This window comes from Galeopterus variegatus, unplaced genomic scaffold, assembly GCF_000696425.1.
Source record: "Galeopterus variegatus unplaced genomic scaffold, G_variegatus-3.0.2 Scaffold3251, whole genome shotgun sequence".
In the NCBI taxonomy this organism is placed as follows: domain Eukaryota; kingdom Metazoa; phylum Chordata; class Mammalia; order Dermoptera; family Cynocephalidae; genus Galeopterus; species Galeopterus variegatus.
Genome location: NW_007729362.1, coordinates 183,044 through 200,774, shown reverse-complemented (window position 1 = coordinate 200,774; position 17,731 = coordinate 183,044). Strand labels below are relative to the sequence as shown.

At 41.4% G+C, this 17,731-nt stretch overlaps 1 protein-coding gene across 1 annotated transcript in view; it reads right to left on the bottom strand.

Moving 5' to 3' along the window:
- The window catches only part of LOC103600145 (alpha-1,6-mannosylglycoprotein 6-beta-N-acetylglucosaminyltransferase A), a gene marked incomplete at its 3' end in the record, with an annotated part of 135,550 nt that overhangs the window by 36,133 nt on the left and 81,686 nt on the right, over positions 1-17,731 (bottom strand). The window contains exons 4-5 of the mRNA XM_008584376.1: positions 12,346-12,422; positions 11,269-11,358 (exon numbers count right to left, since the gene is read on the bottom strand). Of these exons, the coding sequence (XP_008582598.1) occupies positions 11,269-11,358; positions 12,346-12,422 (167 nt within the window). The remainder of the gene's footprint in view (positions 1-11,268; positions 11,359-12,345; positions 12,423-17,731) is intronic.

Here is a 17,731-nt window from a genome sequence, read left to right as displayed (position 1 = left end):
TACACATACATACATGCACACATATACACACATATTTGTTATACTGATGATTGTATCAAATGAAGTTATTCTTCTCTCTACCATATGCCAATCCCTGCTCACTCCACCTCCTGAAGTTTCAAAAAGGAAATGCCAAAGGTAAACGATGTCTACTCATTAAAAGATATGTGGTTCAGCTATCTAGACTGGTCCTCTGCACAAAACACCTGAGTCATTTAATATTTTGGCCCAATTGCTTATTTGAGTGGTTGTGTATGGGGCTGGGGTGGGAGACAAAGGATAAGAACAAAAGCAACGATGTACTAGGCCAAGCATGAGGATAAACCATTTACACACATTATCTCATCTGATCTTTCAAATAATCTTTTGGGAAAGGCTGGTTATCATGCCAAAAGAAAACACTGAGTCACAGACTGGACACAGACGAGGACTGAAACGCTGTCTGTCCCGCCCCAGAGCCAATGTACTCAATCATTACTCAAAGCACACAGACTTCTGGCTCCTACAGTCCCATAATCTGAGTCCAGTTTTTACTATTAAAGTATTACTGCCTAAGTCTTCTATATAAAATTCTTTAAAGTGAGTGATTTATTGTACTCCTACTGTGTGGCAGTACTATAAGGTTAGTGAAAGTAGTAACAAGACACTGCTTCCAACTCTTGCCCCTACTGCTTTGTGTGTGTAGCAACAGCGATCATTTTAAGCCTAATCTGGACCATGTTCTACGTGTACTCAAATCTTGAAATAGCTTCTCATTGCACTAAGAAAACCCAGAATTTATGCTAGAATCTTATAAAATCTGACCTCAACCCCTACACTGTGTGCCTCCCTTCACTCTGCCCTACATATAAACAAGCTCTTGGCAAGACCAAAAACCTGCCAAGCTCATTCCCACTTCAGTAGAGTTGCAGGATTTACGGGAAAGCAAAAAGAAAAAGGATGTCCAGTTAAATTTTAATCTCCAACATCAATTTTTTGTTTTAGTAATAGTATGTCCCACGTAGCGTTTGTTGCATACTTAAAAATTTGTTGTTTACCTGAAATCCACATTTCACTGGGTGTCCTGTATGTTATCTGGTAACCCTATACCCCGGGGCATCTGCATTTGCTATTCTTTCTACCTGAAGCACTTTCCTTCCAGAGTGTTCCATGCCTCACTCCCTTACTTCATTCCATACTATGTTCAAATGTCTCAGAAGCCTTCTCTGACCTACTTGCCTGGTCACTCTGTATCCTTAGCCTACTTTATTTTCCCTCAGAGTATGCATCTCTTATGGAAATTATTTTATGTACTGCTTTGCTATTTATTTGCTCCATCAGAATGTAAGCTCCTTGAGGACAGAAACTTCTTCTGTCCTGTCAGTCTGTCCCCGCCCCGAGAACACTGCCTGCCACACAGTAGGTCCTTGACCAGTATTTGCTGAGTAGTGAATGAATATATAAAACAAGATCTGAGCACCAAAGATACTCACGGTAATGATAATATTTTCCACACGTGGCACTTCAACAGTTTTATTTTAGTAGAAATTTTCAATAAAGCCTCAGGTAAGTGGGGGGATCCAGAGAAGAAACTAGGCCAATGTGTTTCCTCCACTGCTGCCCCCTTCTGAGGCCGGCAGGAATATTAGGAAAACAAAGTATGAAACCAGCCATGTGCAAGAGCTTGAGTGATCACCACAGTCCTGCTGAAGATCTTAGGGAAGGGGCAGACCTTAAAGAGAAGCTGCAGTAAGTTGTCAACGTTGCCACAAAACTAGTGGGGTTCTAATGAGAAAGTCACACCGAGTTTCAAAAATCCATTCCAAATTGCCAGAGGAGGAAAAAGTCAATTTTACTTTACAGAGGAGAGGCAGCAAATGAATCCCTCTGCTGCCAACCACACAGATAATGCATAGAGATGCTTGTTCTACCAATTCTCACTAGGCACACTTCCTGCTGCATGCTGGTAAAACTGGCCCCATAAAACCTGCATCCACACTGAGGATACTTTGACAGCCAAAGCCACCCAATTATAGGAGGCAGTCACATTCTGGAGACCAGGGATGTAGTTCTTTTGTGTTTAAAGTGCGAAACTGGCCCCATAAAACCTGCATCCACACTGAGGATACTTTGACAGCCAAAGCCACTCAATTATAGGAGGCAGTCACATTCTGGAGACCAGGGATGTAGTTCTTTTGTGTTTAAAGTGCAATTTTGCCTAGAGCATAGATCCAGGCAAATAATGCTAAGTGGCAATGAGAATAAAAGATGGTGAGAAAGCTACGCCTTCTAATATAATTGCCTCATCCCATTCTAACAGTCTAATCTGGTGCCTTGTACTCTCATAGATACGATATTAGAGATCATTATATTAAATTTGTTAATAAGTGCTCAAAATGCTCCTGCTTCATGTCTCGACCTGAATATCTTAGTGAATTTTAATGTTACAAATTTTACAATGACTTTTCCCCCCAAGATTAGAAAGGTTATAGCTGGGCAAAGCTACACACTCAGAACAACAACAAAAAAAGATATTGCCTATTTTTAAAAAATGCTTCAAATAGAATCATTCATTCAATAAACACATGTGCCAGGCACCACTGCACGTAAGAAAAGAACAGACAAAAATCTCTCTGGAGATTCCTTTCTACATACTTGTTAATTTTGGATGCTGATGGTCACCACAGTGCCTTTGCACTTGCTGTTTCCATTGCCTGCTATACACTGTCAGAGAGCCACACTTCTTATTCTCTTACCTCCTTCATACAGGCATTCAAGCATCATTCACTCATCTTCTCAGTAGGGCCCATCCTGATGGCTCTATTCAAATTCAAAACTGACACTATCACTTCTGATGAGCACTTCTTGACCCTTTTATTTTCCTCCAGGGCACTTACTATGATGTAAGAAATTACACATTTTACTTTCTTCATGTTTTATCTCCTCTCAAAATCAAACCTTAATGAGGAATGTTTGTTCACTGTTATATCCCTAGCACCCAGAAAATCCCAATAGCAATTAATACCCCCGGCACCCAGAATGTGGTCCCTAAGCTTTATTTCCCTCCAGAAACCAGAATCCTTAGAGAAATGGTTGATACCAGACCGTGGGCAAGGATTGTATAAGATACACCTGGAAGGTCTTGTCATACCATAGAGTAAGAACACCATTAAAAACTACCAGGGTCAAAGGACTCAAGAAGCAATATGAACAGGTTCCCACTGGCTAAAGCAGGGGTAAGTTGAAAATAATTGAAATGGATTGAACATATCAAATATGTTTCAATCAATGACTTCATAAAGATAATAAAAATGAAAAGCATGCAAGCAAGCAAAAGAAAAAAGTGGAAAATGCTAGGAAGCCAATTGGAAAGTAGGGGTTTTCTTTATGAACTCTCTCTCAGGGTGACCAAACAGCAGATGAGAAGCCATTTCTGATATATCAAGAAGGAACACTTAATAAATTAATGAACCCAGGCACTGATCATACCACTGCTAATATCACAACATACATGCTGCCTCCTGACACAAGTACATAATACCATCCACAGAGTAGTCTTGCAAAAAAAACCTTAAGGCTGACTCTGATCAAGACTCGCATCTAACCATCAATTTACAGAAAATATACAAGTTAGAGAACCAGTTTATACAACACAGGGATAAAAATCATCAAAACTCAGAATATGACAAATTAAGGCAAATGAAGCAGTTCCTTCAACCAAAAATTGTCAGGGGTAAAAATAAGAGACAGAAGGGAATCTAAAATTAAGAGAGACTTAGGAGACGCCAACAATTGCAATTTATAATTCTTACTTAAAATTTAGTTCAAATAAATAAACTTTAATTTGTAAGATGATCTAGAAAACATAAACGCTAATCTGATATTTGATGATATTAAGGAATTACATTAATTTTCACATGTGGAAAGGTATTAGTAGTTATAATGGAAGTAGTTATATGTTTTAAAAGAGTCTCTTGAAGATACATATTGGAACATTTATAGATGATATGATGTTTGGGAATTGTTTCAAAATAATGGGGCAAGGAAGGGTGTAAATGAAATGAGATTGCCCATGAATTGACAAATTGTTGAATCCGAGTCATGGATTTGTTATATACTCTTCTCTTTTGTATATGCTTAAAATTTTCCATATTAAAAAAGTTTAAAATATAAAAATAAAAAAAATATTTTTGGGCACACAATAGAAATAGAAATGTAAGAGACAATATCTAAAAGTGTGTAAAAAACAAATTGGAGATGACTGTATTAAAGTCCCAGCCTGTCACATGTATTCCAAGGAGCAAAGAGGTGCTAGTTTGGGGTTTGGTAAGTCTTGTCCTTTCCCCTTCTGATATTTGCAAGGTGAAGGCTGGAACAAGAAGTCTAAATATAAATATTGTAGTATCTGAATATAAATGTTGTAGTATCTAAACAGGAAACGTCCCTAAGAACTTCAGAGAGGGGTGAGGTCGAGGGGAACAGAACTAAGAGATCAGTTAGGCTGCCTGACAAATATTAGTCTGTAAAATCAGGATTGTTTTTTAAAAAAATCATTTATTTATAAGGGTGTCTTACAACTCAGGTAATAAGAGCAATAAACATACATAGATGAAAAAGATACAAATAAAGGTTGAACTCAGAAAGTGAAAAGAACATGATCATAAATCTCCATCACCTCCTTCACTGCCAAGAAATATAATCTCACAGAAAGGGAATTTCCTATTTCAAATGGCTAAACATTTCAAAGACATGTGTTGGTATTCTCAGGCAACAGACAAGTGATGTTTTAAAAATACTCCCTGACCTGTCCCAAAATGTTTGTTATGTTTTTCCATTTAGGTTTTCTCCTGCAACCTAAACAATCAATTCTTTGTCGCTGCCCACTTTAACAAATTAGTCTGTGCAACACCATTTCCAAGTTATCTTTAGGAGCCAACAGAGCCCATAAATCCAAATCATTGTACTGGTTATTAGGATTTCATTTCATGCTCACATTCACAAACATTTAAGCTTTTACCCTTTCCTGTTGGGCATTAATCTTGGCATTAATCAAGGGATTAAGTATGCTGAATTTAAGCTCCAGGTTAATAGCAAGCTCAGCCAATATTAGTTTTACATATTGCCAAGGGAAGAAAAGACCTTTATGCCTGTTGTTCATGAAATATAAGAAACAGATTGATGAGTAAGGCATGAAATTGCTTCTTTTGTTCCTTTATGAGGGAGTCATACACACAGGCATATATACACACACGTGTCTAGTCCAAACTGGCATTTGAAGCAACAGCCTGTACACACCCTAAGATCTAGCAGTCAATCACTGGACAATTTGATTATTTCAAAGCAACTACCATATACTTGAAATGGCAAAAGAAGTGCTTAAAAACACAGCACACACAAATAAAGAGGTCTGGAAAGGTATGGTACTTGCTAGCTTCTGGAACAAATGTTTAAAAAGAAAAGAATGTGTGGGTGTCAGACATATCAGCATCATCCATCAATATAATATCAATAGAGGTGAAGAAATTCATTCTAAATTTTATAAAAGCTGATAGCAGTAAAAGGCTTTGCAGACAGCTAAGTTAATATACCTGAAACAATGATGTTCAGAGTAATTACTTTATAGGGCCTTATCTCTGTAACAGGAGTAGTTACATGGCTCACAAAAACAGATACAGAAAATGAACTGCCTGATGTTCTGGAAATACAAGGCTGCCTAATGAATCATTCACTCGCTCCTTCCATTTGGAGTAGCTAACATGTGGCTTTTATGAGTTATGTCCTCCGGAGAGTTGGTGGTGGTTCTCTTTTTTGGAGTATGGTATCAAAATTATGGAGTGTTAGAAAACTAGCAATAAAGATTGATTAATTGAAAGTAGCTAAATTAGAGCCATATTTCAAACAAGTGGATTTAAGCATAAGAGCAAATGCAAAGTCAGTGGCTCCAAGTCTCTTAACTGAGTTAACACGAAGGAGACAACAGTAATGACAAATGCAGGACTTTGGAGCTAAATGACTTAACCTGGGTGATCTATAACTTGGCTCTCCGAGACATTAGGGGCTCAGTGATGTTTCATTCTTCTTCTTGTCTACCACCCAAAGCCCCGCCCCTAAACAAGGGCAACCACTCGATTTTTATCTCTATATAATATTTCCCATGGGGATATTGTAAGGGGAAATACTGATGACTTTACTTCCTGGGATCTAACCAAAAAAGATCTGTAGACTACAAACCAATGAGGGAAGAGGGAGTTCATAATCCCATAATTCAGCAGAAGTTGGCACACAGAGACAACCATGGGAAAGAACAATGAATCCCATCTCCTAAGATGGGTCTAAACCTAAATGCTCAATTCAGCTGGTAGTGGACAATATGAGAAACATTTTACTCCATGTCCTTCTGATAGCTGTGTCAAAGTTCTGATGTCAAACAGAGGTGGAAACAAGAACTGGCTCCTTCAATAAGGACTAAGAGTAGAATAAAAGTCACTGGTGCACAAACTGATCAACTTAACAGGTAAAATAAAGATGTCCCTCTCAATCATGTTCCCAATTGCAGGAGAAACCTGGCATATGATACAGGAAATAAACAGGTTTCAGGGCTTAATAAAGTAACAAAATAAGAAGAGTTTCAAAACAGCAAGGGGGGAGGGGGGACACAACTAGACTAACAGCCCCACAAAGCCATAGATATTATCCATAATTTTACAAATACTAGAAAGGAATTGATGGACCTTGGAAGCCATCTCTACTAATTTCACATTAACAGCTTGCAGGGATACACTGGCTCTATTCATCCAGCTCCCAATTTAAACACAAACATAAGTATCATATCCAGGGGAAAGAAGTCAAGGGTGAGTGTTCTCACCAAAAATAAGTATGGGGGTAATGCACAAGTCAATTAGAGCTTGATTTAGCCACAATGTATACATAGATGAAAACATGTTGTACAGCACAAATATGTACCATTTTTACATGTCAATTTTAAATGGTTAAAGAGAACAGCTGAATTTCTACATTACCAGAAGTCAAAGGATCTAAAATTAGATTGGTGAACGAGAACCAGAGAACCAGAGATCCTAATTCTAAAATGGAACCATTGTCCCACAACTATCCTCAAATAATGACAAAATTAAAAACTATAAAAATGTCAGTTATGTTTACTGAGTGTCTCCTATATTCCAGGCTCCACTCTAAGCACATTCCCATATAAACTCAGAAATTCTCACAATATTCTCACAGTAGGGGCCTTAAAAATACATAAATAAATAAATAAAACTTATTTTATAAGGAAGAACCCAAGGCACACAAGGTTAAGTAACTTTTCTAAAATCATGGAGCTTAGAAAGCAGCGGAAACAGAAACTGAAGACAGGTATGAGGGTCTAAGATGGTATTCCTATGAAAGTGACCATATTGGTGAAATTCAACATTAGCTCTTATAGGGTACCTATTAGGATGGTATGATAAAATGGATTTTTTTTTTTTTTTTTTAAAGCCCAGAGGTTCAGGGTTATTTTCAGATTAAAGCTTTGAAAAGGAGATTCACAGTTATCTCCACCCCTTCCTGGCTCAATCACCTGAGACCTTTCTTCCTCTTATATTTGACTCTTAGGATAATGAGTGCATAGCATGATGCCAAGAAAGTGAGCTCTCACTAACACTCACAATCAGTGAATACAAAAGATGTTCAATAACGGCTCACTGAACTGAATTCAGCCTGACAAAAAGAAAAACCTAATCATCTACATAAGAAGGGAGTGGAACAGGCTAATGAACCACTAGTAATGAACCTCCAGTGGTTAAGTCTGATTCCTCACATCTCCACACAGCCCATCCGTCCCACACTCCTCTAAATTTCCCTTCCCCAGAATCTCACTTCTCTTCCTTAGGGTGGGGGGTGGGCAGTGATGTTTCAAAGGAAAAGAAAAAGCCCATGTGTAATTAGAGTCCCTTCTGTCTGGACCACTCTGACCCAGGAGGTGGAGAGTGAGGCTGGAGTGGGGACGTGGAATCCTCTATCATCGCCTGGGCAGGGTACCCCGAACTCTCAGGAAGGCATGAAATTAGCCCAGCTTGTCAATCACAGAGCACAGTAGGACTCTGGCTCAATTCTATCAGATGGAAAGGGACAGAAAACCTTTGAAAATGAAATGTTATGAAGAACCTCCTCCTCAGGGCTGAAGAAGTATTTCTACTTGACTTCTTTCTATGGTGAGGGTTCATCCCCAGCCCCAGGCCCTATTTCTCCAGAGAAGGAAACCAGAAGGTGGGCCACAGGCCTCTAAGCCAGAAACTAGAAACATACTCAACTAGATGCTACAAATCAATTTGCCAGCAGCCTGCTAATGAGGAGCATCACACACCCACCTCTCAGTGCTTTTAATCAGGCCCTATTTCTCCAGAGAAGGAAACCAGAAGGTGGGCCACAGGCCTCTAAGCCAGAAACTAGAAACATACTCAACTAGATGCTACACAATCAATTTGCCAGCAGCCTGCTAATGAGGAGCATCACACACCCACCTCTCAGTGCTTTTAATTTCCAAGAGGCATTTTAACCACCATTAGCTCTGAAGTTCTTCTCATAGCCATGGAACGGCTATGAGAAAATTTTTTTTAAAAAGTCTGTGACTGGATTATACCGAGAAAAGAGAGTTAATGATCTAGGAGAAGGGCAAAACCCACACATGGAATAACCTTGTCAAAAAAATTTTTTTTAAAAAAGTCTGTGACTGGATTATACCGAGAAAAGAGAGTTAATGATCTAGGAGAAGGGCAAAACCCACAGAATCCAAGGCCACATGCCCTACAGCAATACTCATTTGGCTTCCAGCCCCCAAAGAAGCTGTCCCTGTCACCTTATGACACAAAAAAGAGAGGTACCTGAATCCCACAAGGAAAATTACAAAAGCATTTAATTTAGCTTCAAAAATGGAGGTGTTATCCTTTCAAGAGAGGTACCTGAATCCCACAAGGAAAATTACAAAAGCATTTAATTTAGCTTCAAAAATGGAGGTGTTATCCTTTCTGCATGGCATCACCAGGGAGCAGTTACTAACTATTGGTCAAATGACAATGGCAACATCATACAAAACACAGGGGAAAGAATACATAAGAAATGGCAGCAGAGAGCCTGCTGAGGTTTCCCCTACTCTGAAATTAGCCAGCACCTGTTTCACAAGACTCTAGGGCTGCCCCCACCCATCAGGGGGAGAAGGGAAGTCAGCAGGTTTTTATTCCCTACAAGGTTCTGGATAAAGTCTTAACTCTTCCCCACTCCTAAAGGTGAAATGGAGATCACTGAAGCCTGTAACAAATTCCATGTGGTCTGTAAAATGATATGCAACCCTCAAAAAAGCTGCTATTTAAATTCAAGAGTACAAATGACATCTCTGGTGAGAGAGGCAGAGATGCAAATAAATTATTTGAAAATAAGGGAGTCAGAGCTGAGTCCAATCTTGCTCCTCTACTACAAGACCCCATTGCAGTGGTTCCTATAAAAAATTTTTTTCAAAAATACAATTACCCTAGGATTAAAAATACTGGAGAGGATGTGGGTAACCGGAGAGTGTCATGCATTATCAGTGGGAGTGTGAATTGATACAACCTTTCTGGAAGGCATGTTCCTTGACTCCTGAATCCCCAGTCTAGGAATCTACCCTCAGAAGATTTTTACCCAAAGGCAAAAAAAACCTCAGGGATGTTCACTGAACTTCCTTTTTTCATAATAGTGAAAAATTGGAGATAATAACAATATCCAACTATACAGGGTTGGCTGTGGAAGTTATGATAGATCCATGCAACAGATAGTAAGGGGACACCAAACATGAGGTTGTGGAAGAATATTTAGTGAAACTTAAGATATTTACAATATTTTAAAGGAAAATTAAAAACCCAGACTGCAGAACAACATGTAAACTGCGATGTCATTCTTGTATATACAGATATCTGGATGTGTTAAGACCTAGAAAGAGGTTTAGAGAAGGCCCCATCATGTTTAAAATGTGGTGATTTCTACTGTTGAATGAAGGTGTAGGTATACCAGTGTTCACTGTGCTACTCTTCCAACCTTACTGAATGTTTGAAAAATCTTACAATAGAAAGTTGAAAGGAAATTTTTAAAAAGTACAAATGGAAATGAAGCTCAGAGAAAAAGGGAAAAAAAAGGTAAAAGTAACTAACCTCATGTGCTTGTTGCTAACTTAGTCAACAGGCACATGAGGAAGATGCTCAATATCACGAATCATTAAGGAAACGCAAACCAAAACCACAATGAGTTACCACTTCGCACCTGATAGGATAGCTACTATCAGAAAAACCAGAAAATAATAAGTGCTAGTGAGGATGTGGATAGATTGGAACCCTGTGCCCTGCTGGTGAGCAACCATTTGCCACATGAAAAACATATGGCAGTTCCTCAAAAACTTAAAGAATACAATTACCACATGATCCAGCAATTCACTTCTGGATAGATCCCCAAAAGAACTGAAAGCAGGGTCTCAAAGAGATATATTTGAACACCCATGTTCACAGCAGCATTATTCACAATAGCCAAGCAAAATGTGCTACACACAGACAGTTGGATATGATTCAGCCTTAAAAAAGGAAGGAAATTCTAACAAATGCTACAACATAGATGAACCTTAAGGACATCATGCTAAGTGAAATAAGCCAGTCACAAAACAACAAACATTTTATGATTCCACTATATGAGGGACCTACAGTAGGCAAATTCAGAGAGACAGAAAACAGAATGATGGTGGCCAGAGGCAGGGGGGACGGGGGAATGGGGAGTCAGTGTTTAATGGGAACAGAGTTTCAGTTTTGCAAGATGAAAAGAGTTCTGGAGATGGATGGTAGTGATGGTTGCCCAACAATGTGAATGTACCTAAGGCCACTGAACTGTACATTTGACAATGGTTAAGATGGCCAATCTCATATCTATTTTACCATAATTAAAAAAAAAAAGTGGGGGGGGGTAGGGGGACCGTAAATAGTTAACTTGGCCTGCTTTTTTTTTTTTTTTTTAAAAAAGATGACCAGTAAGGGGATCTTAACCCTTGACTTGGTATTGTCAGCACCATGTTCTCCCACGTGAGCCACAGGCTGGCCCTAACCTGGCCTGTTTTTCCCTTAGGAGGGAAAACATCGTCCTTCTTGGGGAAGTGGGAGGTGGGGAGAGGGATGAAGAGGGAAACACACATGCGTTTTTAAGCTTTTCAAACTCTAGGTCCAGCTACAAAACAACCTAACCGCGCATATCTATCCCCAGGAACCACAAGAAGCTACTCACCTCACTGAGGTAAATAAAAAAAGAGCAGGTGGACCCATCCACTCCGTAGTCTGCGTAGCAGGGATCTGAACGCCACATGTCTTTCATCCACTGAAACGACAAGAGCCAGGTAAAAATGACTCCGAGGAGCCTGATCTCGGTGTCCCTGCACATCTGCTGACAGAGAAGGTGAATGGCTCAAGCTGTGCACTGAGGTCAGAGCAATGACCAGACCCTCAGCTCCTGGATGATCAACCAGCAGATGCTGGCTTCAGCTGGGCCTTAGAGGAGGTGCTAAGAGGTTAGAGAGGTCAGGACACACCAGGTGATAAAGCCCAGGAGAGGCAATGGCTAGGAGAGTTTTATCAAGAGCAAGTGTCTAACAGGACCTCGCATCTAAATCCCCTCTGGGAACAGCAGTTCCTTCCAACAGCCCACAGCACAGTGCCTAGAGTGCAGAGAGTGCAAAGGAGGGCAGGGGAGCACTTCCAGACGTCCCAAACAGAGGCCATCTAAATGCTTCTGCAGTTGGTCTCACTGTTCTCACTGCACACCTGAACCAAAACTTTTCTCTGAAGGCTACTGTGCAGCAAGTGGTCCCTGAGGGTAGGCTATCCACACAGGATTTTTTAAAAAAATGTCCAGAGTGAAAGAGTGGCCAAGTGTCTCTGGGTACTCAACCACAAATGCAAATGTGACATTTAAAGCACAATCTGGAGACCTCAGAGCAGAGGCCTGGGGAGAGGGGAGCTGGACACTAAATAATGGCAGGCCCCTGTCATTGGTCCTTGAAGGATCACCCGCTGGAGGCTGGGAATGAGAGCGGGAAAAGCAGCTTCAAAGAAACCGCAGGCACCTGAAGCAGCACAGGCTCTTTCAGTCTGAGCAGTGAGAGCCATGGCTGATCAACCCCCACGGAGTTGGCACGAGCCCGAAGAGTTGTCATGGCCATGGCCCCAAGCTGGCAGGATTGAGGGACGCCTTAAATGACCCACTGCCAGGGCTCACCCACCCATGTGTATTACTGGGGGGGGGGGAATAGAGGGCGTTAATGCGGATGGAGGACAATGGAAATGACCACGCATCATTCCGCCTTACCTTGATTTTCCCCTCGCAGTGGGGGTAGCCATCCATAGGAGGCAATACGCATTTTTCTTGAGCTCCATTAATGATATCTGTAAAGAATGGAAAACAGAGGATACCATGAAGTCTACAAGACACAGCCTAACATCTCTGTAAGCAGAGAGGCAGAAGAGAAGCCAAAAAGAGGTCTATTTTGGCAGTCATGTTCTGACCCATGGAACCCCATCCAGCCTCAAACATGCCCAGTTGGTCTGCCGTGAGGTCCGGACCCAAGGACAGCCCCCCTACAGGATGGCCAGAGACCTATGACATATGTGGCCCAGCTAGAAAGGGTGAGCTAGGCCAACCAGAGGGCTTACTTGGAAATTTGCAATTGGAAAACTGAAACCAAACAAGCAGGAAACAGGAAATGAAGCCATGAGATTAGGAGGGTCCGTCACGGCTGGTGGGGCCATTCGAGGCTGTGCAGGCAAGCTGAGGTCATGAGCAGACTTCATGAAGACATGTGCATGAGCTCGGGAAGCCAGCAGGAGAAAGAAGGGCAAACAGGGGAGCTGAGGGCCACAGACAAATCTGCGCCCTCCTGAGGAACCCCTGCTCCGGTTCCATGTGGTATAGCTCTTTATAGACCTGGTTCTTACATTTCCAGGAAGGCCTCTCTTTACAGCTTTAAATATTTCCCTGCAATAAACCCTCTTTATATTATCTAGCTCAAGTGGGTTCGTATTCCTTGCAACTACAAAGCCAAAACTAAAAACAATGCCTTCAAGAAGCTTACATTCTAATGGTGGACAAACAATTGAACAACAGTGTAGTGGACATTATGTCAAGGCTGGGCATGGAAGGACACCAGCACAATCTCTAAGGGTCAAAGAAGGCCTCCTGAATCCAGTCACATCTTAGCCGAGATGTGAAAGAAGACGAGTGAGCCAGACAGGGACAATCTAAAGATGTGCTCAAGGAACTAAGGTAGTTCCAAATGCACGGACCCCTCTTGGCTGGATTGAAGAAGTGTGGGGTACTGAGAGGTCAGACAGGAGAAGTAGGCAGGGCCCAAACAGAAAAGGCCTCAAATACCACGACTGAGACTTAGGTCTTTAACCTGAGGATATGGCAGAGCAATAAAAGTTTTTAAGGAGAAGATGGTTATGATCAGATTTTTCTGTAAGAATGAAATTTTAGTTGGAAAATAGGACATTCCTAAACCTACACACTTCTGTTCTTGGAGCTGTTATATCTTCCAGAAATGTTTGGAAAATATCACCATTATTTATCGCCAACAGCTTTCTATAGAAAGTACTAATTAGAAATTAGATCATAAACTGCAGTGTTATTTGGCAGGGGCATTTAAATGATACCTCAGTGGCAGCTGGGGCTAAAACAGAAGTCAGTGCTAAGGAAGATTTTTACCTATCCCTTGAAAACCAGTTCTTTTGATAATCTGTAAAAAGTTCCTGGCCTCTTGATTCAGCATTTTCAATGAGCCTTCTACTTGGTAAGGACAACTAGAGCATAAAAATCAACACCCTTCTTATCACGGATCAGAGGCAGTATCTTTTAGTAGTTAAAATGGAAGGTACCACCTTGTTAGAGACTCTGTTTCATGATCTATAAAATGGGAATGACTGTACTTGTATTTCATCCAGCTCTTCGGATCAGAGGCAGTATCTTTTAGTAGTTAAAATGGAAGGTACCACCTTGTCAGAGACTCTGTTTCATGATCTATAAAATGGGAATGACTGTACTTGTATTTCATCCAGCTCTTGTGAAATAAAAAGGTAACATTTGTAAAGCCTCGAGCTCAGCACTCTCAGTGGCTGATACTTAGCACATATCACAGCAGGTGCTTAAAAGTGGCATTTGCTATGTAATGCCACAAAACTTTTACTCACTATATCCAGGAAAGCAGTATTTCAAATGCATGGCTGCTTCTGGAAACACAGTCTCTGTGTTTTTGAAATAAATGCAGGTTTGTGGGGGAGCGGATCTCCATACGACTCTCCTCCTCCCATTTGTAGGGGGACAACCAGCTCCAGAAGCCCTAACAAATTGACTGTCTCACCAAAGAATGGAGTGCTTTTCAATGACTGCTAGTCTTGTCATTGATTTTAATTCTGATTTTGCTTGGCAACACTTACCAAGCAAATAAACAGCAGAAGAGGTTTCAAGAAATTAAGCACAGTTGATGATGGCCCGGGGTTGGGGTAATAAGACATTTTAGGGAATGCTTGAGGGGAAATGCCCTCCCCCCTTTATACTAGATACCTACTTCTAGAGTGTTCTGGGCCAGGAGTTACAGAAGCCAGATGCTAATAAGTTGGTGGTGTGGTAGGGTGGATAAAGAGCACTCACTGGGTTGTAAAATAAACTAACAGGTCCATGAAGGCCTGCAGGCAAAGCCCTGTCACTGAAAGTGCATGTCTTCACTAAGAGTTTCAAGGAGTCAAAATATGTTATGCCAAGGGCTGGCAAACTTTTCCCATAAAAAACAAGATAGTTAATGTTTCTGGCTCTGTGGGCCACACAGTCCCTGTCACAGCTCACCTCTGCTGTTGTAGTGATAAAGCAGCCAGACAATATGTAAATGGTGGTCAGGGCCATGTTCCAATAAAACTTTATTTACAAAAACAAGAACAGACTTCCCTGCATGCTGTGCTAAAAGATTTCCAAAATGAGGCCTCTCATTTCTGCAAAGACCTGCTGAACTGACTTCTTTTAAGGACTCCTGCAGGCATTCCTCTGCCTGGAATATCCTTCTCCTCAGCCTCTTCTGCCCTCCCCCTCTGCCCAGTTAAAAGCCCCCTTGTTTTCTTTAAGACTCAGATCAAGCATCACCTCCCTGAATTCTTCTTTCCTGAATTCCTTAATTCTTCCTTCCCATGGCGGGTCAGCATTTGGTGTTGCCCTCGTCTGGGGTTCCCTGGTCCTCCTGCCCTTGTCTCTCCTACCACAGTGAATGACCCCATTATTTTCTCTATATTTGTCCACCTCCCCTCCTAGGGCATCAGAAACCTATGGGAAGCTTATATCTTCTTGTTGGACCACCAGGCACACAGTAAGCACTGCTCAATTGAATAAACACAGGCATGATCTTGCTGTCCTACAGACCTGACTCCTTGGCCCAGAAAGAACTAGACTGAGGGGAGACTCCTGCTAGGCCAGGGTTTTTATGCTTCCTCATACTGGCAGTTTGTCAGCTAATNTTTTTTTTAAATGGTGAAAGGGCAAGGGAAAATAGAAGTTTGAATGTAAGCAGTGAAGCTCAGCTCTTACTATTCTTTAAGATTGAGTTTTGTCACTTACTCTCATACAAGCCCAAGTTGTAATGTTTTTTACCCAAAACTTCATGTCTGTACTGATTCTATGGCATTGTCAACCAGGTATCTACACAACAGGCAGATTACATGGGTATGAAAATTCTGTTGTTCTATCAGTCTCTTGTACCCATACGATGCAGTAGATGCTTAAAGGCAGGGTTTAATCCAAGAGAAAAAACACTTTTCTTGCCATCAGAAACACCTAAGAATCAGGAAGAATGCACCCACTGCAGGGGCAGAAGCAGCAGGTGTGGTAAACACATACCAGGGTGAGGTTGGGGGGGTCCTTGTCAAGTGTGCAGTGTGGGGCCAGAGTCTCCCTGACAGTGCAAATAGATTTACCTATATTAACAGAGATGTTCAGAGGAGGACATCTGCATTTTAAATACATATTGAGAAGTGACAGAGACAAAGAGATATGAAACCAGACAGTTTTTTTTTTTTGAAGGAAAGCAGAGAGTTAGAGCAGAGAGGGCAGAAGTAAATGGTAAAAGATGGTCTCAAAGGGACAATGAGAATAGAAACAGGGTGACACTGGACAGGAAACGAAGGTGGATGGTGGATAATAACCCGCCTTGATGGATCACTTGCCTTTCTAAAGTGCAGTCACATACATTATCACATTTCAGAAAAAGGCAGATGGTTAACTCATCTTAGAGTGTGGAAAGAAGAAGTTTTAAAGTCTTCAGCACTGACCTGCAAACTCAGCCTGCCCTGTGCTGAAATGTCAACACAGTATCCTTGTTGGACGAGGCCGAGGCCCATAACTTCCAGGAGCTGGAGCTGACCACGTGTTGGGGGCAGGGGGGAACCTCACACAACAGCGAAGCAGGCACCTGTCAGCAAGGCCACCTCCACCAGTCAGCACTTTTACTAAGCACATTTAAGGTTCACTGGACACTTTCATCTTTTAACTGCCCAGTTCAACATATATATATAAGATGCTGTCAAGTGTGTGTGCGCACGCGTGTGTGTGTGTGTGTGTGCGTGTGTGCGCGTTTAAAGCATCGACTATCACCTATGCAGCAGAAAACACTCACCCACTACAAACTAAAGTTAATAATAACCACTCCTCACTGCTGAACAAAAGAGATCCAGAAGTATGGTTATAAAGTCTCAAAACAAAAAGAGGCTGAAAGTCAGATGTCAGCCTTAGTCCTGATTCTATCAGTGCTTACAGGTGGCACCATGTGTAAGAAACTCGACTCCCTGGTCCTGCGTGATGAAGAGAGTCTTTGTCAAGGCTCACTTTTCTGTACATTAATTACAGCAAAGATGACAAGTGTTTGAAATGGCACTTCTTTTTAAGAACTTATAGAACACAGTGCCACTAATTTTTTATCTAGACCTGAACAGGCATCTGATAGGTTAAGGGTGTCTGATTTCCTCACCATTGCTATTTTAAAGGGAGAAAACAAAAAAGGAAAAAAAATAGAAAAGTAGGTTTATAAAAACTCTCAGAAACCTTAAGGAATATGACAACCTGTCCACCCCAGGAAGTCTGAAGAAACTGTTCAATCTCCTCGCCCAATTCCTTTGCCAAAAGCTAAGATACCATCGTCACAAGCAAGGGCTCCATTCAGCCCAATGACTCCCCACATATATTTCCTCTCAAAAGATAAAGGGTCTCCAGCGATTCTGTTTTGTGTGCAGAACGAGGTAGCATTTCTACCGCACACCTGATATGAACACGCGGCCACACTTATCAGATGGCCCCTGCAAAGCATGCCACAGGCCCAGCCTCTGAGCGACAGCCAGGAACTGACTCAATCTCCATGCTCAGCTTGGAGACCCAACCCCTGCCAGCACTTCCATCAGCTGTCTTGGCTTCACGAGTTAATAGCAATAAATCAGACAGAATTCAGCTGTGGTGAAATACAGCCTCCCATTAAAAATGACCTCACCAGTCATTCCTGGCCTAGCAAATATTCACTTGAGGCTGCTTTACATTTGTAGTATGAAAAAAGTGATTTAATATCTATAAGTGAGTCGCATACACATATTCCAGGCCCAGGACCCCACGGTAATGAGGGACTCCCCACCCACCAAAAGAGCTGGGAAGCCACGCTATGGGCAATGGGCAA